This window comes from Spermophilus citellus, assembly GCF_964194105.1.
Source record: "Spermophilus citellus genome assembly, chromosome: 16".
NCBI lineage: Eukaryota > Metazoa > Chordata > Mammalia > Rodentia > Sciuridae > Spermophilus > Spermophilus citellus.
Window position 1 is genome coordinate 42,089,923 of NC_138196.1, and position 27,804 is coordinate 42,117,726.

Genomic DNA, 27,804 nt, shown 5'->3' on the forward strand with positions numbered 1-27,804 from the left:
CCCTTGCACTGGGAAGAGAGATAGGGCTGGACTATCACTACTTGGGGAGGGTGTTGTGAACTCACCTGTCAGTGGAATCAGACAGCCCTTGATTCCAATTCCAGTTTTCAGCTGAGAAACCCTGGCAAATAATGTGGTCCTCTGAGCCTCAGTTTTCTTCTCTGTAAAATGGGATGGAGGACTTTTTTTTTTTTTTTAACCCTGCATGGGCTTGCTTGACACAGGATATCTACACAAATAGATATCTCTCCCCTCTCTCTATACCTTCCTTGAAATTCTACCCATACTCTTAGGAGAAATTGGTGACATTGGGGCAGGGAAGTATTCCCTATGTCCCCTTTTGCCATTTTTCTTTTCCCCCACAGAAGGCAAACATGTCTCAAACATGTCTTCTCCTTCTGTTCCCTCCACCTATCCCCTCCCCCTCACTCCTGCTATATAACTGCCACAAAGGGAGGACAGTAAAGGAATCTAAGGACCCAGCTTCCTCCTGTGGTGTTGGTGACTCATAGGCTCATTCTGGAAAAGGACCCTATTTGGAATTTCAAACACTGTCTCAGCGTTTTTTGTGGGGTCTTTTCCTGTTCCATTTCTCTCAGCCTAGAGCCCTGGGAGGTGACTTTGGCCTGGGCTTTTTGAGGAAACACCCAGGCCAAGGTGCAAGCCTGTCCTACCTAGGTAGCTGGAGGAAGGGAGGGACTCGGAGTTAAAAGACTTTTCGCCAAGGAGGAATATCTCGAACTCTTTCTATCTCGGTGAATGACTCACTGGAACTCGTGTAAACACAGGTGTAATATGGGCCTGCGGAGGACTTATAAGTCCCAGCGCGATGGTAGGCCAGCGCTCTCTTCCAACCCTTGCATTCCACATGCAGAACACTAAAGTTCAAAGAGGTTAAGCAATTTGCCAGAGGCACCCCGCAGGACCTGGAATCTGCAGCCGGGATTCCCGGCCTCGCTCCTCCAGCCGCACCACCACCCTTCTCCCAGGGTAAGAGGAACTGGCAGTGACTGTACCCACGCCGCTTTCAGAGCCTCAGACCCCTACCTGGTCATTCCTCTCCGGGCCCCTCACTTCCTTCTTTCTTCCTCCTTCTCCCTCCCTGACCAGGGTCTCGCCAGGCCAACTGGATGAATGGATGCACAGCACCTATTCCCATAACTATACCTGTGCAAGCACTGTGGCTAAGAAAGCCTTCAAACACGGAAGCTTGCTTGCCCCTGCAGAACTAAGCAGAGTCATGGCTGAGGAGGGGGTGGCCAGAGGGGGTTAGCTGGGGGGTGGGGGGGGCGGGGGTCAGCTGGCGCCGGGAGTCGGGGTGGAGCTTCGCTGTGGCAAGCTGGTGGGCAGGGAGCGGGAGGGAGGGGCGGCGCGTGGAGTTTGGAAGGATCGGGGGGCTGGAGAGCTGTAGCTGCTGGGGCGGGCTCGCTGGGCTGGGGGGACGCGGAGAGGCGGCGGGGACTGCGGAGGTGCGGCGCGAGCCGCGGAGGGCGGCGTAACCGGAGGCGGAGGGGGCGGAGCCGCGCTCACAGCTGCCACCCGGCCGCCGGGCCCAGGCAGAGGCCACCCGCCCGCCGCCGGGCACGCACCGCGCGCAGACACTCTCCAAACAATGCTCCGGGGCGCCCAGTCGGGCGGCGGACGGCGAGGCCACCGACGGCGAGGCCAGAGGAGCGCAGCCCCGAGGTGAGTCCATGCGGCTTTTTGCAAATTCGGGCTCTTTTTGTCTGGCAAACGTGGCCTCACCGGGTGGTGGTGGTGGTGGTGGTGGTGGGTTGCAAGAGCGCTGCGGTCGCCGCGCAGGGAATCCCCTGTCGGTGTCGCCCTGGGTGACAGGCGGCGGATCCCGGCGAGTGGAGCGACTGAACCGCGTGCACCCGGGGTTGTGCTGGAGGTGGAGGCGCCGAGCGGAGTGGTTTTCGATTCATTCGAGTATCGCGCTCTTTAAAGGGGGAAACTTTCCTTCGAGTTCCGGGAGCCGGGAACCGACTGTTCTTAGGGTTGTACTGGTCTGGCTGCTGTGTGCGATGGGAGACTGAAACGCTTTCCACCGCGAGCATTGTCAAAGGAACGGAGAAGGAGAGATCGCCCGGGCTGCTCGCAACAGTTCCCTAGGACGATTTGGGAGTTAGGGTAGTTACCTCTTTTGCAGCAGCGGGCCTTGAGAAGCAACTGGGTGATACCTTTTTCCAAGCCCGAGCTGAGCTCCCTAAATGCAGTGAGCAGGTTCTTAACCTTTGCTTGTGCTGCCCCCTCCCTAACAGGCGAAACACACACACACACACACACACACACACACACACACACACACGGAAAATAGAACCTCTCTACTTTATGTCTTGTGAATGGGAATGGAGCTGCCTGAGTATTCGCAGCAAGCAGCGGCCACTGGCTCACTGTGTGTATTTCTCCCAGGTGAAGCTCAGCCAGCACATGGTTTGCAGAGCCGGTAGCAAAGCCCAAAGGTCTAGGGGCCAGGAGTTTTGCAATGCATTTAGCCCTGAGTCGGGTTTGAAAGGCTTTATTGATCACTGGGCTGAACTATCATTAACAACGCTTTCTCTTCCTTTTCTGAAAAGGAAATGTAACGGGAAACCCTAGGGAATTCTGCAGTTTGCTATCTTGGGGTCCTGTGGAACTCAGGTGTCCTTCTTATCAGTTTAGACTGTAGTGGGTGCAGAAACACATTCCTCCTGCCGAGATTAGATTACACAGCATTGGAGAAAGAAAAAAGAAAAGAGAAAGTTGTGTGAATATAACAACTTATCCTCTGTGTGTGTTGGTTGGGGGGGTAGTTACGATTGCCACTTTCTCTCTTCTGCCTGGTTAACCCTCGCCAGCAAGAGTGTGTTGAAATCCACATGTATTTCCTTTTTCAGATGTTGCATTAATTTAATTGCAATATATAGATATATAGTTTTTTTTGGTTAGAGTTTTCCGGAAGTCTGTCACTTTAGAGTAAGGTGTAAGTAACTTGCTGTAAATATGAGGGGTACTTTGAGCCAAGATATTTAATTTTATGGATCTGGCCACCCATTTTCTTCAGATTCTTCAAGAAATGGGGTGGGAGTGTATCTGACAGCTTTGGTCTTGTAAATTGTAGCCACAAATCTAGCACAGAATTTTGCAGAGATGAAGCTATTTTGTTATGGCTTAGATCAGAAAGAATGTTGAAATCTTTTTCTAATCTTACACTGCTGCCTCCCACTACAATGGGGGAATTTGCATAATTCTGGGGGCGCCACCCCTCAGAGGTAAGGAATGTGGGCTGAGAAGGTGCCATTCCCAGGCTGAGGAGCTGGCACCTGTGAGGTGTGTCAGCTCACTCCTGCATGGTGAGCGCCACTTGCTGCATGCTTCACCATTTTTTACTTAAAACAAATAGGAGGTACTTCCAGGCAAAGAAGTGCAACATGAAAAGGGCCCTTTCTGGCCCAACAGATATGGTGGTAAATTCTGTTTGCTTTGACTGAGAAACCAGTTTTAATAGGATATAGTTAGTGATGATGGCAAATCCAGAGCTTCATTTTGTCCCCTTATTTAATGGTGTCCCCTTTAAATACCCCTCCACTCCACCCTCCATCCTGGAGATTAAACTCAGGGGTGCTTTACCACTGAGTTACACCTTCAGCCCTTTTTGTTCTATATTTCGAGACAGGATCTTGCTAAGTCAGTGAGCCTGGCCTTGGACTATGATTGCAGGTGTGCACCTGGGCAACTGGCCCCTTTAAACACCTCTGTGTCTCTGGGAAGTTGTGTGGTGAAAGTTGAAACTGACCTGCAGAGAATTTCAGAGTTGACGCTGAGAGCAAAGACAACATCATAAACTAGGAGGGAGGCCTCAAGGAAACCTGCAGGATAGTAATCCCAGGCCTACCTAACTCCCAGGGCTATTGCAGGCCGATGGCTATAAAGGAGGGTGAGTGGGGGGCTTAGAAAGTGGGGCATCTGGCACCAAGCAACCTCCCCATCACAAATTTGGGTTCCTGCTGAGGAGGAAATGAGATGTGGCCTTGCAAAACGGCTTCTTTGTGAATCTGTGGTAACTGCTGAGGAAGTGGTTAGATGCCAACCTCCTCAGATAGCCCAGCTTGACCAAGAGCTGGCAGGAAGCTGATGAGCCCACACAGAGCTGGTTTCCAAGCTCTCTTCCTCCATCCCACAGAGGGGGCGTGGGAGCCTCTGCCTGTAATAGATGTGAGCCTGGCAGTGTCTTCCGTGACTGGGAAGGTCTAGTCAGCCTTGGCTCATCAGCTTCCCAGGAAGAACCCACTCCCCTCCCCTGAAGACCAAAACACTCCCTCCACTTTCCAGCTAGCCTGCATCTCTGATGCTGTAAGGGAAAGAGAAGCCCTGGGCTATGCCTCCTCTGCTTGTTGAAGCCCATGACTTGTCCTAGAGAACTTGGCAGGGAATGAACCTACTACTTGGGTGTAGTTGGAGAAGAAGAATTGAAATAGCAATCATTAAAGAAAAGGATCAAAGGCTCTAGGTGGCCACTGACAGTCTGTTCTTCTGGCTGTTCCTTTAGCTTAAAGATGGAGTTGGCTTCATTGTTAGCTTCGGAGGAAAAAGTGTTCCATTTAGCTTCAGCACTCCTTGAGTATAAGCACCTCCGTCTGTGAGTGTGGGAGACAAGAAAGAGGGCGCTTCCCACAAAGGCTCTGGAATTTTCTTTGGAGCTCCTGGCACATTCCACCTGGTTAGTCCTGTTGATTGTTTAGAGAACATCAACCTCAAGCAGATTCTCACGGAGCAAAGTGGAATGAAACCTCAGGTGAAACCCTCTCTGAGCAGTGAGAATCTGTTCACCTCCAGGACTCAAGGAAGAACAGGAATGAGTAACAGGGAGCAGCAAGCTCCTCGGTATTTCCTCAGTATCTGGAACCATGAGGTGAGGTGAAGGACTGCCAGCCAAGTTGCCTTCTCTTGCCAGAAGCACCAAAAACCCGTGTCCTTGGACGAGTGTCAGATTTTGTCCTTGCTGAAGTTTGCCCACCTGTAGAATGGGGTCACAGCTGCCATGGGATGTTATTCAGATTAATTGGCTAATGTTTGCAGCCCTTTGATCTCCTCAGGGGGTGAATTTACAGGGGGCATGGTGCAAAATGGGCTTCCAGCTTTACTCTCAGAAGAACTGAACTCTTTCAAGAAGCTGATCTTCACCCCTGAGCTACGATAGGGAAAATACTATCTAATAATTGCTTCTCTTATATTCTGTCCAGTTGACTTTCAGGCCAGGACTGTGATGACCATGCATTTCTCTCTCTTCTGTCTTCCTCCTTGGCTTGCAGTGCCCAGCTTTGATGACCTCACTCAGCTCAGGCAGGGTTGAACCCAAGGAAGAGGAGGGGCCAGAATTCCCAGATGTCAAATCTCCTGACAAGGTGCCCCTGGAGGATGGACCAGCACCACACCTCTTCCTCAACCATTCCCACCTCCACCTGTCCGGCATACGGATGAAAATGCCCATTTCAGCCCTTCTTCTATTTTTTTTTTGGCTGGAGGGTGGTGCCAGGGATTGAACTTGGTCACTGAGCCACATCCCCAGCCCTATTTTTGAATTAGATTTAGAGACAGGGTCTCACTGAGTTGCTTAGCACCTCACTTTTTGCTGAGTCTGGCTTTGAACTCAAGATCCTCCTGCCTCAGCCTCTGGAGCCGCTGGGATTATAGGCGTGTGCCATCGTGCCTGGCCCTGCTTTTATTTTAATAGAGTTCTTGATCAAAAATTGTGAGTTATCTAAATGAAACATGTAATCCTGGCTTGGGGCCTGGAGGCCACCTATCTGCCCTTAAATTGCTATAAGAGACATTACTAGGATAATCAACATCTTAAAACTACGTAAAGGTATTGAATCAATATTACTTTCTGGTTGTGAATTGTGTGGTTAGATGTGCAAATTATTAAATGGTTCAGGGGGAAAAGTATGTGTATGTGAAAAGATAAAGCAAAGAAAGTCAATGTAATAAAATATTAGAAAATCTGGAAAAAAATTGTGAGCTATCATCTGGAAGCCATTGTTTTTATTTGTTGTACTACTTTGAGGTTCTTCTTTCTTGGGGGCAGCGCCTTATGCTCTGGAGTCCCTCTGCAGTATTTTAAGGAATATATCAAGGAGTTACAGGCTTCCCTTCTCAAACTCCATGATTCCCTCTTATAAATGTCCCACACCCTCAAGTACTCAGTGTTTTAAGGACCTGAAATGTCTTTTATTTTGCAGTCTAGTTTTTGCAGCTCCTGATAAGGTCACTCCACTAGAGAGCGTCCAAGAACATTGTGACAAGAGCGTGAGGGCCCCAGAATAAATGGAATACTCATCTTTACCTTGTTGCTCCTCCTTACCCCACTGTGTCCTCTGTTCTCTTCCCTAATCAGATAATTAGACTCTAATAGCTAATACACCCGTCTTCTAATCAGGCCAGTGATCTGCCTTTCCAGGAGACTGCTCCAGGACCTACCTCTGTCTTCCATAAGACTACGCCAGAGGGCTGGGCACAAGATGAACCAGCACACTACTGGCCCACGATGCTCCAGACCATCCGACTGAACCCTGAGAGCCCCAAAATGTCTGCGTGCAGTGACTTTGTGGAGCATATCTGGAAGCCCGGGTCCTGCAAGAATTGCTTCTGCCTACGGAGCGACCACCAGCTGGCAGCTGGCTGTCCCCAGCCCAGAGCAGGCAGCCTGCCCCCTCCACCACGCCTGCCTCCCAGGCCTGAGAATTGCCGCCTGGAAGATGAAGGTGTGAACAGCTCCCCCTACTCCAAGCCCACGATTGCTGTGAAACCCACCATGATGAGCTCAGAGACTTCCGATGTGTGGACAGAGGCCAACCTGAGTGCTGACGTCCAGCAGGTGAGGCTGACTAACCCCTGTGGTATTTTAATAGGGGCTGCTTCTTTTCTAACACTTGGTGACTGGCTGGCAGCCAGGGAGGGCTGTTGGAGCAAGAATCCGGTAGGATGGCTGCCCGTTGGCTTGCCCAGAGATTGCTTTGCCCTGACTGCTGCTATTTGGCGATTGCCACCCTCCTTTGTATCTGTCCCTTTAGGCTAATTACTGTCTCCAGTCCCTCAGATTTCCTCCTGTGATACGGAGACTTGTCTCAGGGCAGACCAAAAATGAAAAACCTCTTTTAAAAATTTCAACTGATGATTTAGCAAGGCCCTAAGCAACTTAGTGAAACCCTGTTTCAAAATACAAAATTTAAAAAAAGGGCTGGGGATGTGGCTTAGTGTTAAAGCACCCCTGGGTTCAATCCCCCATACCAAAAAATAAAAATAAAAAATTCAACTGACAATTTTAAATGTATATACAATTAGCAGTCATTACATAATGAATCTCATGCACACAACACTCATCAACATAAGCTTCAAAATCCATCAGCTCATGACCAATCTTGTTTCATCTCTGACCTTATGCACCAATTGCATATCATTTTAGTAATGTTAAAATATAAAAGTTTTTATAAAAAAAACAATGCCATTATACCACACTTAAAATATTAACACTAATTATTTATTATCTTCTAATACTCAGGGAGGGTTCATAATCCCTGCCCTCTTTTTTTTTTTTTTTTGTACCAGGTATTGAATTCAGGGGTGCTTAAATACTTACTAAGCCTCATCCCCAACCCTTATTTATTTATTTATTTATTTAGAGACAGAGTTTTATTAAGTTGTTTAGGCCCTCAGCCTTCCAGGCTGCTGGACTTACAGGCATATACCACCACTACATTCAGCTTATAATTTTGAAGCTTGGATTTAAAAAACAGTTTTGATCTAGAATCTATTGAAACAGTTACATCCCTAAAGGTTAGACCTTTCTGCTCATCTCACAGATAACCCTTAGAAAGGAATAATAATTGAGATGACACGTAGACCAGGGCTGCTGGAATTTGCTGACTTGGGACACATCTTGGAGGCTTTATGTCTAAGACATTCCTAAGAACTGCTTGCTCCATGTTGACCTCTTTGCATGTTCTAGTTTTTCTCAGCCAATGTGGTGAGTGGATCAGGAAGGGTGTGTGAGCTTTATGTGAAAACAAAGGTCAATTTTAAATCGGAGGAGGCTTAATTGAAGAGAGGCATTTCCTGTGGTTGCTATGAGTTCCATGTCCCTCACGGGGCTGTTCCATTTTCCCTAAACTGGTTACACCCATTCGCCAGGCCACTCCCTACACCTTCAACCTTCACCTACATAAGCCAGGGACTCTCTGAGTTCTGAATCCTTTGGGAAAGGAGCCAAATGCAGGCCCTACTTTGAAACTGTTTCTAAAAGGGGTGGTGATAGGGACTTTAGAAGGGAAGGAAAAGGGAACAGGGATGGGAATGGCTAGTCCACATCTCTCTTTCATAGCCCAACTGGTCCAGTTACTTAGGCAGCTCTGGCTGAGGTAACCATTGTTAACTGGGAAAAAGAGCAGCTTTTTAGCTTTGCCTGAGGCAGAACCCAGCTAGGAGAGAAGAAGCCTGGACCCAGCTAAGAGTGATCCCTCACTTCCTGCCCTGCCCGGCCACACACCCCAGGTGTTTAAAAATCATATGACTTCTGTTTCTTCTGGAATGCACAGTGACAGGGTTATCAAAAAGCCAAAGAACAGAAAGCAAAAACTTAAAACCAAACCCTCTATTTTCCAAGCCTGTAAGAGACCTATTTCACCCAACACTTGTGACAAAGGCAAAATGTTCTCTTTGAGGGTTTGTGGGTTTTTTTTTTTTTTTTTCCCTATCTCACAGACTTAAGCCAAAAGCATTACAGACCCTGGGAGGGAAGCTGGGCTCAGTGGGTGCCCCAGCAATGCTCCTAAGCATGGGGAGATCAGAAGGGGGGTGTGCCCCGGGGTCCCTGCTCCCACGTGCTCGCACTGCACTATAGAAGGCAGTTGACAATGTCATGGCACTTGGCTGTCACTTTTTCTCTCTAATCTAAGTCTTTTCACCTTGGTCTGTGTAGGCACTCTGGAGACGAGCCCCGGGCAAGCTCCCCCTCCCAAAGCAGGAAAACATGCCCATAGTTTACCTGGGCAGCTTCCGCGGCATACAGAAGCCTGCGGCTCCCCCTGCCTGCGCGGATGGTGGCCCTCGCTGTCCCCCTGCCTACGCCATGGTGGGCCTGCACAACCTGGAGGCCCGCGGGGAAAGGAACATCGCCATCCACCCTGGGAGCTTCTCCGACGAGAAGCCTGGACGGGAAGAGAAACCCTCCTTTCCCTACCAAGAGCTGCCCACGGCTCAGGAGAGCTTCCGCCAGAAACTGGCAGCGTTTGCCGGAATGACATCTGGCTGTCCCAAGAGCCCTAGGCCCTGCCCCTCTCCTCAGCCCCTGCGGGAGTCCCTGCCCTCCGAAGATGACAGCGATCAAAGGTGCTCGCCCTCTGGGGACAGTGAAGGCGGAGAATACTGCTCCATTGTGGACTGTTGCCCCGGGAGCCCTGTGGCCAAGGATGCTGCTCGTGCTGAGGGCTCCCGGGGCACACCTGGCGCAGGGACCTGCTCGCCCACCTGCTGGGAGCAGGGAACTTGTGCTGGGCCTAAGGAGGAGGAGAAGCGGGTGCTGAGCTTCCCCAGTGAGTGCTGTGGCCAGGGCCCCACAGCCAACAGGCCCCACCTGGGGCCCAAGAAGCTGTCCCTGGCTTCAGACGCCGCCAGTTCTTCCGATGGCCTGTCCTGCGGCAGCACCAACAGTGGCGCCAGCAGCCCCTTCGCTGCCCACCTTGAGAGCGATTACTGCTCCCTGGTGAAGGAACCAGAGCCTGGGAAGCAACAGGACTCCGGCGGCCACTTGGTGACCTCTAGCAGATGCCCAGGGCTGGCTGGAGAGCCCCAGGCCCCACCCCACCCCAGGGAGGCTGTACAGCCAGAGCCCATCTATGCCGAGAGCACCAAGAGGAAGAAACCAGTGCCGGTGCCTTCCAGGCCACAGGCCAAGGCAGAACAGGCAGCAGCTACTCAGGGCCAAGGCCAGGGCCAGGGCCAGGTATGGGCAGGTGATGTCTGGACTCAGAAAACAGTGTCTGGCTGGAGTCAGGACAGGGAAGGCTCAGACAGGACTCCCCAGGTGTCAGCTACCATTACAGTTATGGCGGCCCACCCAGAAGAGGACCATCGCACCATCTACCTGAGTAGCCCTGACTCAGCAGTGGGGGTGCAGTGGCCACGTGGGCCTGTGAGCCAGAACTCAGAGGCTGGTGAAGAGCAGACCTCAGATGGGCAGGGACCGAGCTCCAGTGAGAGCCATCCTCATGATGCGACTGACAGCACACCCAAAGCAAGGCCTGCCATCCCCCCCAAGCTGTCTAAGAGTAGCCCTGGTGCATCACCGTCTTCTTCCCCACTGGCTGACCCCAGTGAGGGGGGCTCCAGTGGCAGTGGCATTGGACCCCAGCCTTCATCCAAAGGCCCTACTGACCCCACTTCTTCCTGTCGGATCAATGGCATCGTCAGCAATGAGCCTGCCAGATGTCCTCCACCCGCCACCTCTTCAGCCTGGGACCAGAGGCGGCCCAGGTTCCAGACTGGTGCCTGGAGTCGTCAGTGCCGGATAGAGGAAGAGGAGGAAGTGGAGCAGGAATTGTTGAGTCAAAGCTGGGGAAGAGAGACAGAAAATGGCATCATGGACCATTCAAATTCCTCTACCTGGCACCGTCTCCACAGCATGGATGGCTCCTCTGGACAGAATAGCAAAGCTGGGACTGGGATGAGCAAATCGGCTTCTTTTGCCTTTGAGTTTCCCAAGGACAGAAGCAGGATGGAGGCATTCTCACCTCCTCCCCCACCTCCCAAGTCCAGGTGAGTAACAGTGTCCTGTGGGAAAACAACTTGGCTCTTAAGGAAAAGTACCTGCTGGCAGGTCCAGGGCCTCCAGAAAGCTTGACCTTTGCTGCCTTGCTGGAAGGCCTTTAGGCCCAACCTCCAGGCCTCCCCTCTGGGCAGCAGTGTCTGCCCAGAGGCCATTGTGCCTTTATGTAAATTTTGAAGAGGCCCAGTGCAGCCTTCAGAGAAAAAGAATTATTGTTTGTGCTGGAGCTTTGCAAACAAACTTACAAGCAGAGCCCTGCAGGGTTTGGCTATTTGCAATGAATCTTTAAGGAGCTGGGGTTGTGGCTTAGTGGTAGAGCACTTGCCTAGCGGGTGAGGCACTGGGTTCGATTCTCAGCACGCGTGTAAATGAATAAATCATGAATAAATCAATAAACATCTAAGGAACGAATCTAATTTTAAAGAATGAATCTTTTAAAGCTAGAGGTGTAGCTCAGGGTGGAATGCATGCTTGAGGGGGACTCTGGGTTCCATCCTCAGCATCACAAAAAGTAAAAATGGTGTTGGGGGGGTGAGAAACCCTGCCAGGCTGTCACCCTTATGGTATCCATATTTTTATACCTGGTACTCTTTTGTTCCACCTCTCTCTCTCTCTCTCTCTCTCTCTCTGGTACTAGGAACTGAACCCAAGGTTGCTTTATCTCAGCCTTTTTTTGCCTTTTTAAAAATTTTCAGACAGGGGCTTGCTGAAGCTAGCCTCAAACTTGCTATCCTCCTGCCTCAGCCTCCCAAGTTGCTGGGCCTGGGTTTTTGTTCTTTTATAAGTGTCTTCTGCAGGATTTTTTTTAAGGAACTCTGAAGCTTTTTATTTGTATAAGCATGCAAAAGAGGGCTAAAGAAAGCAAAACAGGCAAAGCCAAGTGTGTGCTTAATAAACTATTACCCGCATGGTGATTAGGTACTGGGGCTAAAATTAGAAAAGAGGAAGCTTTGCACTTGGTTAGTAACTCTCAGATGTTTATTTTTTTATTTCATTTTTTCAGTCCTGGGGATTGAACCCAGGGCTTTGTACATGCTAGACAAGCGCTCTACCACTGAGCTACACCCCCAGTCCTCAGATGTGGTTTTTAAAGGAAAAAAAAAATGTAGTTTCATGTTAGCACGTTGAATCTCACAGCTTTTCGCACAGCCTCGCTGCTGTCCTGCTAGTTTAAAGTACCTTTCAAAGGCTCCAGAAAAATAAATGCCTTTTTAAAGGTATTGAGCTGTGCATGGGATTTAAATTGTGAGGGGGGAAAAAATCCCTCAGTGAAAGCAAAACTGATTTTATCAGGGGAAAAAAGAAACCTGCTGTTTTTTTAAAAAAAGACAGATTTCTCTAGTCCTGTTATTGCCAGTATTCTGTTTCAGTGGATGTGCCCTAGGTTGATGTCAGAAACAAGGGAATTGACCACAGAGAGAAGCAGCTGTGACACTTGACTTTGAACGTCAAGGCTCTCAGGATGTGATGTGATCTAACGTGGGCTTGTTCTCATGACCATCATCCCTTTGTTCTGGTAATGCATAGGCTGCCTACCATGCAGAATAGACACCTTTCAGATATTCAAGTGATTGCAGACTCTTTGGCTACAATTTTAACTCCCTGAATGAATGAACAATTCACCAGCCAAAAATGAACTCCCATCTATATAATACTTCCTAAGGGCCAGGTACAGATTCAGGTAGACATGATAACTCACTTCAGCCCTAAAGGGGAAGGATTACCATCCCCAATCCCTAGGTGACAAGACAGATATAGAGAGCTGAAGTAACCTGTCCAAGGCCACAACCATACCTAGCAGTCCAGCCCCAGGTCTGTGCTCCTAAACATACAGTACACATCGTCAGGCATAGGAGCATCAGCCCCTTGTATTTGTGTGCCTCTGTTTCTGGTAGGTTGGTGGAAAGTACCACTGTCAGTGTCAGAAAACCAAGTTTATACTCCATCTCTTTTATTGAGTGGCCTTGCACCAGCTGTTTACTGTGATTTGAGTTTTCGGGTTCCTCTTTTTCTAAAATGGGATGATGATAAGACTTTCATAACATCCTATTATTGAAATAAGTCGAACAACAGAATCTAATGGGGGAGGTAAGTTGTAATGTAGTCAGAAGCCACCCAGAGCTGTTAAGTGTGGCAGCCACCACCCATACCCTATAATAGAAACCAGCCTGGTCCGGTCCCGGAAATGCCACCTGAGCCTGGGGAAATAACTAAAACTTTCTCACTTGAGAATCACAGTGCTTGGAGAAATCCAAGTAACCATAGCAGCATGACTCAGGAAGGGTTTTAATTAGCATCTGGATTGAGATCAGAGTTTTTCAGTCCAATATGTTTTGATAAAACCCTTGGAGTAAATTTAGCTCAAATCAGGTAGGAATCTCAGAGGTTCCAGCTCTTAAAGAACAAAACAAAAAGATTAAAAAAGTTCTTACTTTGGGAGAAAAATGTGGGAAGTAAAATTAACTTAAGGAAACACAGAAAAAAAAGAAAAGAGCATCTTGTATTATTTAAAATAAGCCAAACTAGTCCATTTGAGAAGCATTTTCATTTTTCAAGCATTGCTGACATAATCCTTTGAATCTTCATGTCTCCCCTGTGAAGAGATAAGAGGGAAGGCTTGGGACCATAAGCTGACTTTTAAATCTGGAATTCCTCTGGGGAGAGAGGGTACCATGAAGTCTAAAGCCTTCAAACCTAGCGGATTGAGGTGTAGGCAAATCAAGAGTGTTAGTGAGAATTCAGCCCATAGCTGATTCAGTACCAACACCAGTGTGCACCAGTAATTATGGCAGGCTGATGTCTATTTTCCAAAATGGAAGTTATGGAACATCTTCAAGCAACGTGGGAAGTTAAGCTGATTTCTTGCATGGACCCATCTGTTAAATGCTTTCTGTATCTAATGATTAGATATATGTATGCTTTATGCGCTCTGAACTCTAGAAAAAGAATTACTTCATGCAGGGCTATGTTACTTTCCACTTACATGGTGTGGAGAGATGGACAGATTTGTCTGCTTTCTTGGGCCACCATGAAGAACAGAGAATGAATTTCTAGGTTGTCTATCATCCCCCTCCAAACTGGGCGGGGGAAATAGATGTCAAGAATGACTTGGTTTTCCTATGGTCCTGTTTCGAATGTTTGATAGTAGTAGCCTATCTATCTTTGAGATACTGTCTTCTGTAAGCTCCCATTTGCATTCCTGAGAAACCTCTTGCTGTAATGTTCTGCAGAACCAAGATCCTCCAGGCACATTTAATGTACTGAAGGGTCTTGCTCTGGATGTGTTTAGGGTGCACCCTCTTTCTGAGCAGGGAAGGAACAGTTTGGGCCTTTCCTGACCCTCTGCTGCTAAGGCAACCTCCTATACCCGAACACTGTACTTAGAATGATGGGCCACACCAATCTCTGGGTCATTCTGCAGGTTATAAGGTAAGGATTGACAAGTACTGTTGGTTAAGAGTTGAAATACTGCAGGCAAGAGGCATGGCCTGTGAAACATCACCTTCAAGACTTAAGGCAATTTAATGAGCTGCAGTACCTAGGGAAACAATTAAGATGCAAAATAATGACATTTCTTTCTGCCCTTTGTTTCTTTGCAGATGCAAACCTAGTTTGAAATGACTTATGACTTCAACAAGTCAGTTAAAGGAGAGTCATCTAGTTAATGCAGATACGTGTTTCACCCCAAATTAGGATGATGGACCTGAGCATGGAGGTGAAATTGAGGATGATAGGTGAATCAGATATGAGACAGGTTTATATAGTTTTAGTTCCCAAATAGTCTGGTCCCAAGTAGATAAGACTAATCAATAGTTTCCTCCAAGAAAGTGAGAGATGTGTTTGTTTTAAAATGATCACTCAGGACCGTTTTAATTTTAACTCACTGCCTGGTCAGTTCTCCCCTTCCTCTCAAGGATGCTGGGGAGTAGAGGGTGGGTATGTCCTTGGGCTTTTTCTCCCTCTTACAGTTGCTCCTGCATTGCTTCTTGGCAGACAGGTAGACACAGTGTCATAAATAGAGCTCTTTTCTGTTCACAGAAGTGGACGCTTTGCCAACCCAAGGAACCAAAATGACTTTGTTGTGTGGTCTCTCTTGTAACCTGGTCACTCAGCATGAGGCCGGAGAATGACAATAGAGTGAGTGAGGTGGCTATTTGTCTCCAAACTCCATATCCAATCTGATTAAAGCTCCAGGTGCTTTGTTCTGAAGGCTCTCTGTACTGAAGTGAGTTTCAGGGGGTGGTACCCGTTTACTAGGAAATCCAATAGTTTCAGTGCTTCTTGAGCTTATCTGTGTGGCATTTGAAAATCACAGTTTATATAAGAAAGCTCTGTATTTAGATAATCTTCTTTAACTATGTTTAGGCTTCTTGACCAAATTTAAATAATAAATAGGCTAGAATTGGTCAGAGAGAAATGAATCCTGGGCATACTCCAGTGGGAGAAATTGCCCCCTCCCTCCTGTCCCTCGCCAGTTGCACACAGAGATTGGCGAAGGAAACAAAGCCGTGTATCAACAGTGCAAGTTCATACCCTGTGCGAGGCCAGAGGCAAATCAAAAGTTAGCCTCTCCTATGAGTTTGTAGATAGAACCTGGAAGCATGGGGGACAGTCCATGTGCCATACGCATTGAAATTGATTCCCATCTTCCTGCTCTGTAATATTTAAGAAAAAAAAATCACTGACTTGACAGTAATTTATATAAACTCGTAAGACATTCTAATTTTGAGCATACATCCTTGTCTAAGACAAGGAATTAGAGATTCTTTAATTCATCAAATATCTACCAATTGCCTGCTTTTTCTTGGGCTCTGTGCAAGGCGTTTAAAACGCCAGTTACTGGGGTTCTGTCCTAAGGATTCTGAGGGTTGAATTGATATGAATTAAATCAGCAGATGTGCAGCACAACTGCCAAAGGCTGGCTCCTGCTTTGATTTTCTTTGATGAGTTCTGTTCTCAGAGGATCTGGATTCTTTCTCTATAAAATAGGCCAGGTGCTCCTTGACGATAAAGAGCATGCTTAGCCATTCTGGGAGGTCTAGACTGGTTCCTGACATAGAGTAGATGCTCAAGAAATGTGTTTTAAATGGGACAGTTGTAGGCAGAGACCATGCCCTGTTTATTTCATTTTACAGAAAAGCATCTGACTTCAGGCTTGGCACATAATAGGTTGCTTAAGACTTGTTGAGAGAAACAGCCCAGTGGGGCTTTGAATCTGAAGGATCCATCCTGCTTGCCTCGACACTGTGTTCATGCCTGTTTTTGCATGGAACACAGCATGTCTTCTGTTGCGTTAAAATGGGTCCATGTTTGCTTCTCTTGAAGAAACTGTAAACTTCTGGGTGTGCAGGGGCCACAGCTCTTCCTAGACTTCTCTATAAAGTACCTTTCACAGAAATTGACACCCAACAGGTGTTCAATGCAGAATTGAATTTTAAAGTCCACTGGGCACTATAGATGAAATATTTCTTGATTTGATTTTTCACTGGATATGGTTTATAATTCTTGGCTGTCCATGCTCAATAAAACATTGTCACCATAAGTTAAAGAAGTTGAGGTTAATAATTGTTCATGCTTCAAGGTGGGCAAACATCACATGGGCACAATACATACTTTCATGGATTAATTACTCTCTAATGATTATACATTTCACTTTTGCAAGTGGGTTTTATTACACTGCCCCACCCCCCCTTTTTAAAAAAGCTGAGCAGGTGTGTAGAGCCAGCCCTCTCTGTCACAAGAATGTTCTTTCAGGGAGCAATCATCTAAGAACTTTTTTTTTTCCACCCAGTAAGTTACCGAGTAATTCTAGGGTGTGGTTTTGCTTCTCTGAGAACAGATTTTTTTCATAGTCTCTGAGGGGGGGTTGGAAAACACAAACTTGGACTATATGATTGCGCCTCCTCTGTCTATCATGCAGACAGAGGGACTTTGTTTCTAGAACGGCTGGCCTACTTTTTTGGGCACAAAGGTCACTGATTGGTGAAAAATATTCTCTACTAGTGGCCCAAGGAATGTTTTGTTGTTGGATTGTTGTTTTGATTAAATTTGTACTTCTTCTATCAGGGTTGATTAATCAACTATAAAGAATCATTTGTGCCCTTTTCTGCAGCTAATACGTTTCAGAGTTGGAAGATCTATAAAATAGGCCAGGTGCTCCTTGAAGATAAAGTCTTCATTCTCTATGTTTAAATTGCTCATTATTTCTTCTATTGACTTTTGGGCAGATTCCTAAAGATGCTGGGTGTTATGAGTGTTTGTGCTGTTCCCATAAAACTTTGGAAAATTCCTTGCCTTGATTAGCTTGTGTCCAGTACCCTGGATGGCTTATTCTCTGTGCTTCTCTGTCAGGCAGACTAATAGAAACAATTCTTCTTTGTTCAGTGATAAGGGGAACTTTCAGGTTGAAAACTACCTTAAAAAAAAAAAAAACTTCCCTTTTACTCAGATATTTTGCTGTTGAGTTAATTTTAGTATCTGTCACTATCAAATGATCTCCTTGACTCCCCGGTAATTTGGTTTTTTACCCATTTCATACCCATTTAAACATGTGCTATAAAAATTTTTCTGACATGCACTTGTAGATCACTAAGAAAAGGGAAGGAAAGTCTGGAATTTGCATCATTTAATATGATTCTTCATATGTACTGATCAAAAGAAAAATAAGATTTTGTGACTGTGTAATCTTGAACCGTGGAGGCAGTTGGGTTGCATCCTCTATGCCAATCCTGATCAGTTGGAAGAGTGCTCTGCAGCTCCCTGTGGGAACCCACCCACAGCAAAGTTTGCCACCATCAATTGGTACTGTCTGCAGGTCATGCAGAGGGAGGGGTACAGGCACAGGTGCCAGCTACTTGCAATCCAGTCTTAAAATCTAAAATTTACCATTTAAAATTCGAAACATCTGATAGTCAATCACCATTCTCTGTGTTCTATTAAGAATTCAAGAATTCCCTTACTTTGTGGATGGGGTCTGTGGTCTGTCTAGCCCCGTGGCCCTAAGCTCAGTATTTGGCAGAAGATGTCATCCTCTTTGATCACAGCCTCACATTTCAGACAAGATGCCAAAATGTTTTGTTTCCTCTCAGGTAAATTATCATTATAACTGCTCTATGAATTTTAACCTTTTGAGAACTCAGTATTGAAATAAACACAACTACCCTTAAGTGTATTACCCATTATTTAAAGTATTGTTTTCCTTTACAGACTTAAATTTACTTTTTCAGTCCTTAATTGTTGAGCAATGACTGGTCACTTAGCCTTTCCTCTTTGGCTTGTCCCTCTGATTTCCTTTGTCCAAAATTAAGGGTGAATTCAGGAGATGGTAGATGCAGAAGGTGTGTCAGAATCCTCTAGAAGGCTTGTTTAAGCATGAAAATTAGGTATTATCAATTGGGGAAATAGAACAAAACTATTGTTTTCATAATACATAGTACACAGAGTTTTCTAACACTTCTTGACTGTTAATAAGGTAGATCTTTTTTTTTTTTTTTTTTTTTTTTTTTTCCAGTGCTAGGTACTGAACCCAGGGTCTTGTGCATGTATGTTAGGCAAGTGCTGTACCACTGAGCTACATCCCCAGCCTCTAGACCATCTTTCTTTTAGAGATTCTCAATTGGGAACAGACATGTTCCTAGGAGATAATAGAAGAAAACCAGGACAGATATTTGCTGATGTGTCATATTTACTTGGTAACCCTCCTTCACACCTCGCATAATGTCTTTTCCCTATTTGTGTCCTCTCTAAAACTTGAAATAGAGAAATTGTCTATTAGTGAATGCTAAATTCAGACCTTTGACCCCACAGCTTATCCTCCTCAGTGCTTCTCCATTTTTCCTACAAACCATAAAGAAAGATCTGAGAGCCTTGCATCCCAAGTGGGCCAGACCCTGCAGGTCAGGGTCTGAGACTTTTTTTTTTTTTTTTAAATCTTGACATTCATTGATTCAGTAAATATTGAATTGAAACCCAGGGCCTCACTGGGTATAGGTGAGCCCTTACCATTCACAGGTGGGTAAAGTACAGATGACTCATTAGATGATCTTAGCACACTGGTTTACTGTATGTAAAAAAACAAACACAAAACCACATTGAAACTCCGCTTTATATCATATGTGAAGGTGGACTGCAGCTAGTCTAATGACCCAAATGTGTAAGATAAAACCAAAACTCTAGTGCACAGGAGTTTTAAGGTCCTAAAACCATAACATGATTAATGGATTTGAACTCATCCAATTAAAGATTTCTGTGGATTGGAAGTGCCATAGGCAGATAAGAGATGAGAGATTGAAAAAGGTATATAAAAACCTGAAAGGGATTAATATACAGACTATTTAAGGGTTCTTATAAATCAACTAGAGAAATCTAAAAAAAACCAAGAGCAAAGTGGGCGAGAGACAGAGTGAACCAAAGACTAAGAGCTACTTAACCTCATCAATAAGCAGAGATGTGACATTAAGGAATAGGAAGTGTTATGTCAGATTGATGAAAATTACAGTCATATGATACCAATTTGGGCAAAGATCAAGGAAAATAGCTGAGCGTGCCCTGCTGGTGAGGGTGGAGGCTGGGCCAGTCGTTCCAGAGGATAATAGGATAGTTCTCAGGAAAATTAAGTATGAGAAAGAGCCATGTCCCCACAGTCCTCATTCCCGAGTATGTGCCTCAGAGACACCCACACAGAGGTCCACAAGGAGGCAGCTACAGGAAAGATGACAACAGTGTTTATAGTAGCAAGGAGTTAGAGCAAACCCAGGTATCATCTCTAGAGAAACAGATAAATAAAGTGTCATGAGTATGAAATGAATTGCTTAGTAGAAGTCAGAAGCAGTGAACCAAAAGTATGCACAAAAACATGGATGGACCTTAAACTGGTATTGAGTGAAATAAAGAAATAGAAGATGGAGGATCCTCGCAGAGTGTATTTAATATAAATTAAACACACAGTAGCACTGTATTTTTTTTTTTTTCTTCTGGGGATTAAACCCAGGGCCTCACCCATGCTAGGCAAGCACCCTATCACTGAGCCACATCCCCAGCCTACCACTTTATCTCTTTAAAGGAAAGCTACTTTGTTGATATTCTACACAATTTTTTAAAAAGCTATAGTAAATTGCATATAATATAAAAATTTACTATCTTAACTATTTTTTTCCAGTACTGAGGATTATACCCAGGGGCTCACAAATTCTAAGCAAGTACTCTACCACTAAGTTAGATCCTGGGTCCTTTTTTTTTTTTTTTTTTTTTTTTCAGTTTTTTAAATTTTTTGAGACAGGATCTCACTAATTTGCTGAAGCTGGCCTTGAATTTGTAATTCTCCTGCACTAGCATTCCAAGTAGCAGGAATTATAAGTATGTGCCACTATGCCTGGATTTAATAATTTTTAAGTGCAGCTTAGTAGTATTCCCAGGGCATTGATTCCACAGGGGATTGATTCCAGAACAAACCAAGGGTACCAAAATCCATGGAACTCAAATCCCATGCATAAAATGACACGTTATTAGTGTGTAACCTATACACATCCTTTCAGATATTTTGAGTCATCTCCAGATAACTTTAATACCTAATAAAATGTAAATGCTATGTAAATAGTTGTTATGCTGGATCATTTAAGGAGTAAAGACAAGAAAAAGTGTCTACACAGATATTCAGTACAGATGCAATTTCTGTTTTCAAATGTTTTCTATTTATGGTTGTTTGAATCTGCAGATTCAGACCCATGGATAGGGAGGGCTGACTGTACGTTCATGTTGTACAGCAAATCTCCAGAGTTCTTTTCATCTTGCAAAACTACAACTCTAGGGCTGGGGCTATAGCTCAGTTGGTAGAATGCTTGCCTTCATGCACAAGGCCCTGGATTTCATCTCCAGTGGGAGAAAAAAAAAAAAAAACAACTACAACTCTATACAACTCCCTGTTTTTTTTCTCCTGGTTGTAGACAACCACCAATTTCCTGTGTGAATTTCATTATTCTGGATACCTCACATAAGTGCAGTTATATAGTATGTATCTTTTTGTAAATGGCTGTTTCATTGTACCTAATACTTTTACCTTTCATCCATGTTGTAGCATGTTTCAGAATTTCCTTCCTTGGGTTTGCTTGCCCATTCATCTTTCAGTGAGCATGTGAGTTGCTTCCACTTTTTTGGCTGTTGTGAATAATGCTGCTATGAACATGGATGTACAAAGGTCTCTTCAAGACTTTGCCTAAGAGTAAAATTGATGGATCATTTTGTAACTTTATTTTTCATTGTTTGAGGCTCTGCCTTGCTCTTATCCATAGCTGCTGCACCATGGTGCACAGGGGATCCAGTTTCTCTACCTCCTCTCCAACACTTACCGTTTTTAGTTTTTTTGATAGTTGGCCATCCTAATGGTTCTGAGGGAGAATCTCGTCATGGTTTTGATTTGCATTTCCTTAATAGTTAGTGATGTCAAGAATCTTTTCATTTGCTTATCGACGGTTTCTTATAGAGAAATGTCTATTTTAAGTTCTTTGCCCATTTTTTGGTTCCTCATTGTTATTTTATTGTCATTGTTGTTGAGTTGTAGAAGTTCTTTAGATAGTCTGTATATTAACCCCTTATCTGATAGTAGAATTTGTAAATATAAACTCCCATTCCATGGGTTGCCTTTCACTCTGTTGATTATGTCCATTGATGCACAAAAGATTTTAATTTTCATTCTGCCCTATTTATCTATTTTTCTTTTGTTATTTGTGCTTTTGGTACAATACCCTAGATACCATGGCCACATCCAGTATCATGATGTTTTTCTTTGTTTTATTCTGACAAGTTATAGTTGTAAGTCTTCCATTTAGATCTTTGATCCATTTTGGTCTAATTTCCGTATGTGATATTAGGTAAGGGTCCAACTTCATTCTTTTGCATGTGGGTACCCAGTTTTCTCAGCACCAAAAGAATGGTCTTTGCACCTTTGTTGAAAATGATCTGACCGCATATGAAAGGTTGACTGCTGAGCTTTCCTGTCTTTTCTACTGGTCCATATGCCCATCTTTATGCCAGTGTCACATTGTGTGATTAGCTTTGTGACAAGTTTTCAAATCGGGCAGTGTGAGACATATAACTGTTCTTCTCCATCAGGATTGTTTTGACTGTTTGTGGTTCTTTGGGATTCCATATGAATCGTAGGATAAAATTTCTTTTTATAAAAAAATTCCCCTGGGATTTTGATATGGACTTCATTGAATCTATAAATCACTTTGGGTAGTGTTGGCATCTTAACAATATTAAGTCTTCCGGTCCATGCGAATGGTATGCCTTTCCATTTATTTGCATCTTCTTTAACACTGTATCTTTAAAAATAAATAAATCCAAAATATAAACCAAATACCAAAAAGTAGAAATGAGGAATTTGAGGAAGTAGGGAATTAGACTAGAGATGGGATGAAAGGTAAACTAAAATACAGAGCAACGTGAAAATGTATCATTAAATGAGACTTATGGTTATCTCTGCCCTTGACAGAAGCACAAACAGGAAAAGAGACCATGACTCATGGAGAGATTGAAAGAGGACTTACTTTTACTTGAGGGAGATGAGTATGGCAATTAAGAAAATGAATAAAAGTGATGAAAGGTTGGAACAGCTTCTTTGGGTTAAGTACAGCATTTCCTGGGAGCTTAGAGAGGTAGGACAAATGAATTAGCCTGCATGGCTGTGCACCTTTATAGAGAAATACTGGGCTTGCTTGACAAGGTGCAAGAGTGGCAGGTTTTGGGCGGTTACCCAGAGTGGGGTGATTTCAGCAAATGCTGGAAACAGGGAAATGGAACTATTGAGGTAAGATGGTGTTGAACCTCCTAGGTTTCCTCCTAGGTCTGATCCATAATTGGGCAACAGGCTGAACCAGCATGAGAAGTGGGGAAGTAGCTTATTCCAGCAACTTTGTTCCAAGTAGTCTCCCAAGCTAGCAGGATAGGAATGAAGGGTAGTAACCCGAATAGTTGGACTCACATGCTGGACTTTCAAGTCTAGCAAAGTGGACTTGAATTATTAGCAATCAAGAGAAGGGGCAGGTGGTCCAAGAATTTTGAAAGCAGCGTTACCAAAACCAATAGTCCAGAAATGAAGATTCCCATCAGGCACAGGTGATCTTGGTGGATTAATTCTTACAGGAATAGATCAGGAAAAGAACCACAGTGACTCTCAAGTTCATAAGAGCTCACTACTGGTTTGATTAGTCAATCAGCAGAGGTATATGCTGGCGGGCGAGTTCGGTGGGGTGAAGGGAGAAGGAATCCTACAAGGCTGGAGGTACTCAAGGAAGATTGTTTTTGCATGGGGAAAGCAGGTTAATACAATTAAGGGACTGTTCCTTTTCTAGACATTCCTATAATGGAAGCAGGTGACAGAGCTGAGCAACCTGATGAGCTGAGGATTGTGTTGGCCTCTGAATCTGAGGCTAAACTCAACTGTCAAGCTCGTGAACACATGGATTCAAAATGAGGTCTGGTTGATGGATACATCAACTCTTTCTGTTTATTTTATTTTCTTAAATCATCTTCTTGGTTATCTTTCTTCCTTCAGGCTCCCTAAAATGCCATAACACATGAGGCAATTTTGGGTGAATTTACAATAACTGGGCATGGTGGTGCATGCCTGTAATCCCAGAGGCTCAGGAGGCTGAGGCAGGAGGACTGAGTAGGCCAGTCTCAGCAACTTAGTGAGGCCTTAAGCAACTTTGCAAGAGCCTGTCTCATAATAAAATATTTAAAAGGGGCTGGTGATGTAGCTCAGTGGTTGAGTGCCCCTGGGTTCAATTCCTAGTACCAAAGAAAGAAAAATTAGAGGTCTTAAGGTGAAGTCTCTAGCCCAACTATCTAATTCCGCTTCCATCCAGGAAGCAAAAGGAATCACTCATTTACTGTAGGCTACTGAAGTCGTCTCTCTGTTTATCCATCCATCTATCCATTCATCCATCCATCCTTCTGCTTGACTAGTACTTTCCACACACATAGTGCAGTTTTTAGCAGTTTATAAATATTAACTCACTGAATCTTCCTAAGAGATAAGCATTCTTGTTATCTTCATGTTATAAATGGGAAGCTATAACACAGAGAGATTAAGCGCTTTCTTCCACAGCCAATAAACAGGGAGCCCTAATGTTCATGCTTTTAACCACATCAGTGGCCTTCCTAGGAGACTCTGAAATCCATTTAAGAAGTTCTCAGTTGCTTGAATAGCTCTTCTCTCCAAAGGCTCCTGGGCCCCTGCCCACACGGTGCCCACCCGTAGCCAAGGCAGCTGGCGGGAGACATTCTTCTGTGCTTTGCAGTTGTTCCGTCTTTAGTTTCCATTTGTTACCCTCTTTTCATCTCCTCTGCCCGTCTGCCCCTCTCGCATGAACAGGTGTAGACTTCCTCCTCGACTTTTCCATGCTCCAGATTGGAGAGATGTTGTTCTTAGGTGATTATGATATAGATGAAAAGTGTAGTGGGTTGGGCAACAGGTCAGCTTCTGAGTTCTTCAATTCTATTTCTTTCTTTCTTTCTTTCTTTCTTTCTTTCTTTCTTTCTTTCTTTCTTTCTTTTTTTGAGACACAGATTTATGTAGGAAAGCAGATAGACATTCAAGGAAGAATGTGAACTCTCTCAGGGGGGTAAACTAAGAATTGCACATTCAAAGGAGATCGTGGGCCGTCTCCAGAGGAAGAGACGGGCTTCCACACTCCTCTTTGCACCTTAGCTGCACTTGCGCCCATGCAATTCCTCGCCCTCTCTTTCTTTTTTGCCTCAACTGAAACCTGCCGGCCCTAGGAAGCTCCAGGCATTTGCCATCCCCATCCCTGCAGCAGACAGTCCAGAGCTTCTCTGGGAAAGTACACAACCATGCAGACTGGGACCATGAATAAAAGATTGGTTTTCTGAGATACGAATGGCCAGTCTTTAACAAATATTTATAGCTCTCAATGTCAAAGTGTATTTTTCTGCAAATTTGACCAACTTAAACGTTTTGATTCCTGATTAAAACCAACTAGTAACCTACAAGTTGTGTCTATATGTGTGTGTACACACGTGTGCATGTTTCTCTAGAAATATAGGGAAAGGCACATTCAATTTCTCTGTTATTCTCACTCACCAAACTGTCATTGTAAAAGGGTTCAGGGGGGTCCAAAAAAGTCTCTCTACTCAGATCTTCCTGGTTCTGGGCCTGCCTAGCTCTTGACACATCACTGACAAGAATTGAAGGATGCTTCAGGTTTTGACAAAGAAAGAATTTCATTAGAAAGTGAAATCAGGAGGCTGAGGCAGGAGGATCATGAGTTCAAAGCCAGCCTCAGCAAAAGCAAGGCTGTAAGCAACTCAGCCAGACCCTGTCTCTAAATAAAATACAAAATAGGACTGGGGATGTGACTCAGTGGTTAAGTGCTCCTGAGTTCAATTCCGGTACCAAAAAAAAAAAAAAAAAAAAAAAAAAGTGAAAGGTGAAGACAAGACAGGAATTCTCAAAGCTGAATTTGGGCTACCTTGAGAGTGAGAAGCATTCTGGGGAGTCTCCTGCTCCCTGCCTTTCACCCTTTGGTATTGGAAATTTAACCTTGAGCCTCACTGGCAAGTGCTATACCATGAACCCCATCCCCAGCGCTTTTTATTTTGAGACAGGATCTTCCTGAATTTCCTAGGCTGATTTTGAACTTGTAATCCTCCTGCCTCAGCCTCCAGAGACCCTAGGATTATAGCCCACCTGACTTGGCTGTTATTTTGAAGGAAACTGGAGGGGTGCACGTGATGTGGGAAGATGTCAGTCTGGTGAATTCGGTTCTTTGATCATGGGTCACAAGTGTCTGGTGCTCTTCAGGAACCTTAGGTTGGCATTGTCTCCTCTATCTAGATAATGTTTGGAATGTGCCTGTATTATAGGTTTCTTAAAATATGTCATCTAACCTAAAAATATTAGGCTAACATGCATGTTCATTTTAATTAAAATGAGGCAATTTGGGGTGAATTTACAATAACTCTAAGATTTGTAAATATCTCATAAATTTGGGAATGTCAGCGCTGGAGGAGAAACAAGTTTGGGGAGTAAGTCTGATCATAGGCCTTTTAGATTTACAGGTCTGGTCTACATTTCCTCTGCTTTTGTCTCCTTTCTAGCTATATTTGTTCTTTCTATTTTGAAATGACACAGAAGACTTCTGTGACCAAATATGTGTGGGGTTTACCCCACACACCGAGCAAGCAATTCATTCTGCAGAGTACATGAGCTAGGTGTCCTCTAACTCGATTCTGTTCTGTCACTTTGCCTGGAAATGGCATCGGACCTTGCAGATCGAGGGCTCAGCCTCAAAAACTGCCATTCCCCCCAACTTCTGAGGCCAGTTGCAAGGCCCAGGTTGTGCCAGTTCTGATTGATAAGCTATAAATCCGGGTTCCCACAACCCCCTCTTTGGGCTTAGTTAATGTGTTGGAGCAGCTCACAGAATTGGGGGAAATGCTTAACTCATTTACAGGTTTATCATAAACAATATTTCAGAGAATAGTGACGAACCCCAGATGGAGAGGGGAATAGGACAAGACACATGGGACCATGATGTTTCTGGTGCAGCACCCTCCAGGAACCTCCACGTGTTCAGAAACTCTCCAAACCCAGTCCTTTTGGGTTTTTTGGAGGCTTCATGAATAGGTATTAAATACTTCACCCTTGATGATCAGGTTAACTTTGAGCTCCTCTCCTTCCCTGGAGGTGGTAGTCCCAACCCTCTAATCCTGACTGGTCGTTCCTGTGACCCCCATTTGGAAGCTTCTGAGGGGATTTCAGCCCTCAATCAACTCATTAGCACACAAAAAGACACTATCACTTTGGTGATTCTTAGGATTTCAGAAGCTGTGTGCCGAAGAAACTGGGTAAAGACAAATATATATTTCATGGTGTCATAGTTTCCCTGTCTTTTAAAATAATTATGGCTCTGCTGGGCATGGTAGCACATGCCTGTAATCCCAGTGGTTGGAGAGGCTGAGGCAGGAGGATCACAAGTTCAAAGCCAGCCTTAGCAACAGCAAGGTGCTAAGCAACTCAATGAGAAACTGTCTCTAAATAAAATACAAAATAGGGCTGGAGATGTGGCTCAGTTGAATGCCCCTGAGTTTAATCCCTGGTATAAAATATATATATATGACTTCGATCCCGTTTTTATTTCATTGATTTTTTTTTAAATTCCATTTTTAAATGTTTCCACTGAATGCAAAATTGAACCACAGCTTGGGAACCCCAGCAGAATTGGTGGGGCATTCACTGTAAATGCAAATTAACAGGCTTGCCTCATGGGGACCATACGGGTCACCTGACCAAAGATGAAACAGATTTTCTATTTTTATACATGCAAATAATTCAGTGGGGGAAACATGGCCCCAGAGCAGACTAGTCCCATGAATCCTTTCAGGTGGCACTTAGGCATTTGCAAAATAATTCTCTCAGCATCTTCATCAAGAGGCATAAAGACAAAAATGATAAAAGCCTTTCCAGTTTCGTTACTTGCCTTTTTCACCCCTTCTTCTGAAAAGAAATTTCTTTAAACAATAAGATTTTTTCAGATTCCAAGTATTTTTTAAGACTTGTATTTTGTAGAGATGAAAATGGTTCCGCTGTTGAATCCGTATTCCTGATGTTGTCAGTTGCTCGTTGAATCAGTATTCCTGATGTTGTCGGTTGCTCCTTGTTCCTGCCATTTGCAAGTGTAATTCTTTCTTAAAGAAAGTATTTATTCTCCCAGATGCCACTGGGGTATTGAAACAGAGGCAGATAAACTTAATCAAGAAGTATTTAATAATTACTCTGTGTTCCAGCACATTCTGACTGTAACACAGCTCCTCAGACTGTTTATAATTTTGGTGTGGTCATAAGCCTGTTTTGCACAAAACAATTAGAATAATTTAACCAGGATTATAACCAAATGCTCAGTGAAGTGATTCAGTGCAGTGTGAGTTACAGAGGGGAGGGACCTGTCAGAGAAGACTGAAATAGGTTAGGAGGAATTTGT

General features: G+C 44.6%; 1 protein-coding gene across 2 annotated transcripts in view; it reads left to right on the top strand.

The window, feature by feature from the left end:
- Nucleotides 1–1,399: 1,399 nt before the first annotated feature.
- The window catches only part of PRAG1 (PEAK1 related, kinase-activating pseudokinase 1), a 56,863-nt gene continuing 30,458 nt past the window's right edge, over nucleotides 1,400–27,804 (top strand). The window contains exons 1-3 of one of the 2 annotated variants that reach the window (XM_081268995.1): nucleotides 1,400–1,686; nucleotides 6,422–6,859; nucleotides 8,960–10,794. In XM_081268995.1, coding sequence (XP_081125121.1) covers nucleotides 6,530–6,859; nucleotides 8,960–10,794 — 2,165 coding nt within the window. In that variant the 5' untranslated portion in view covers nucleotides 1,400–1,686; nucleotides 6,422–6,529. The remainder of the gene's footprint in view (nucleotides 1,687–6,421; nucleotides 6,860–8,959; nucleotides 10,795–27,804) is intronic. The other variant, XM_081268994.1, reaches the window with a different exon arrangement.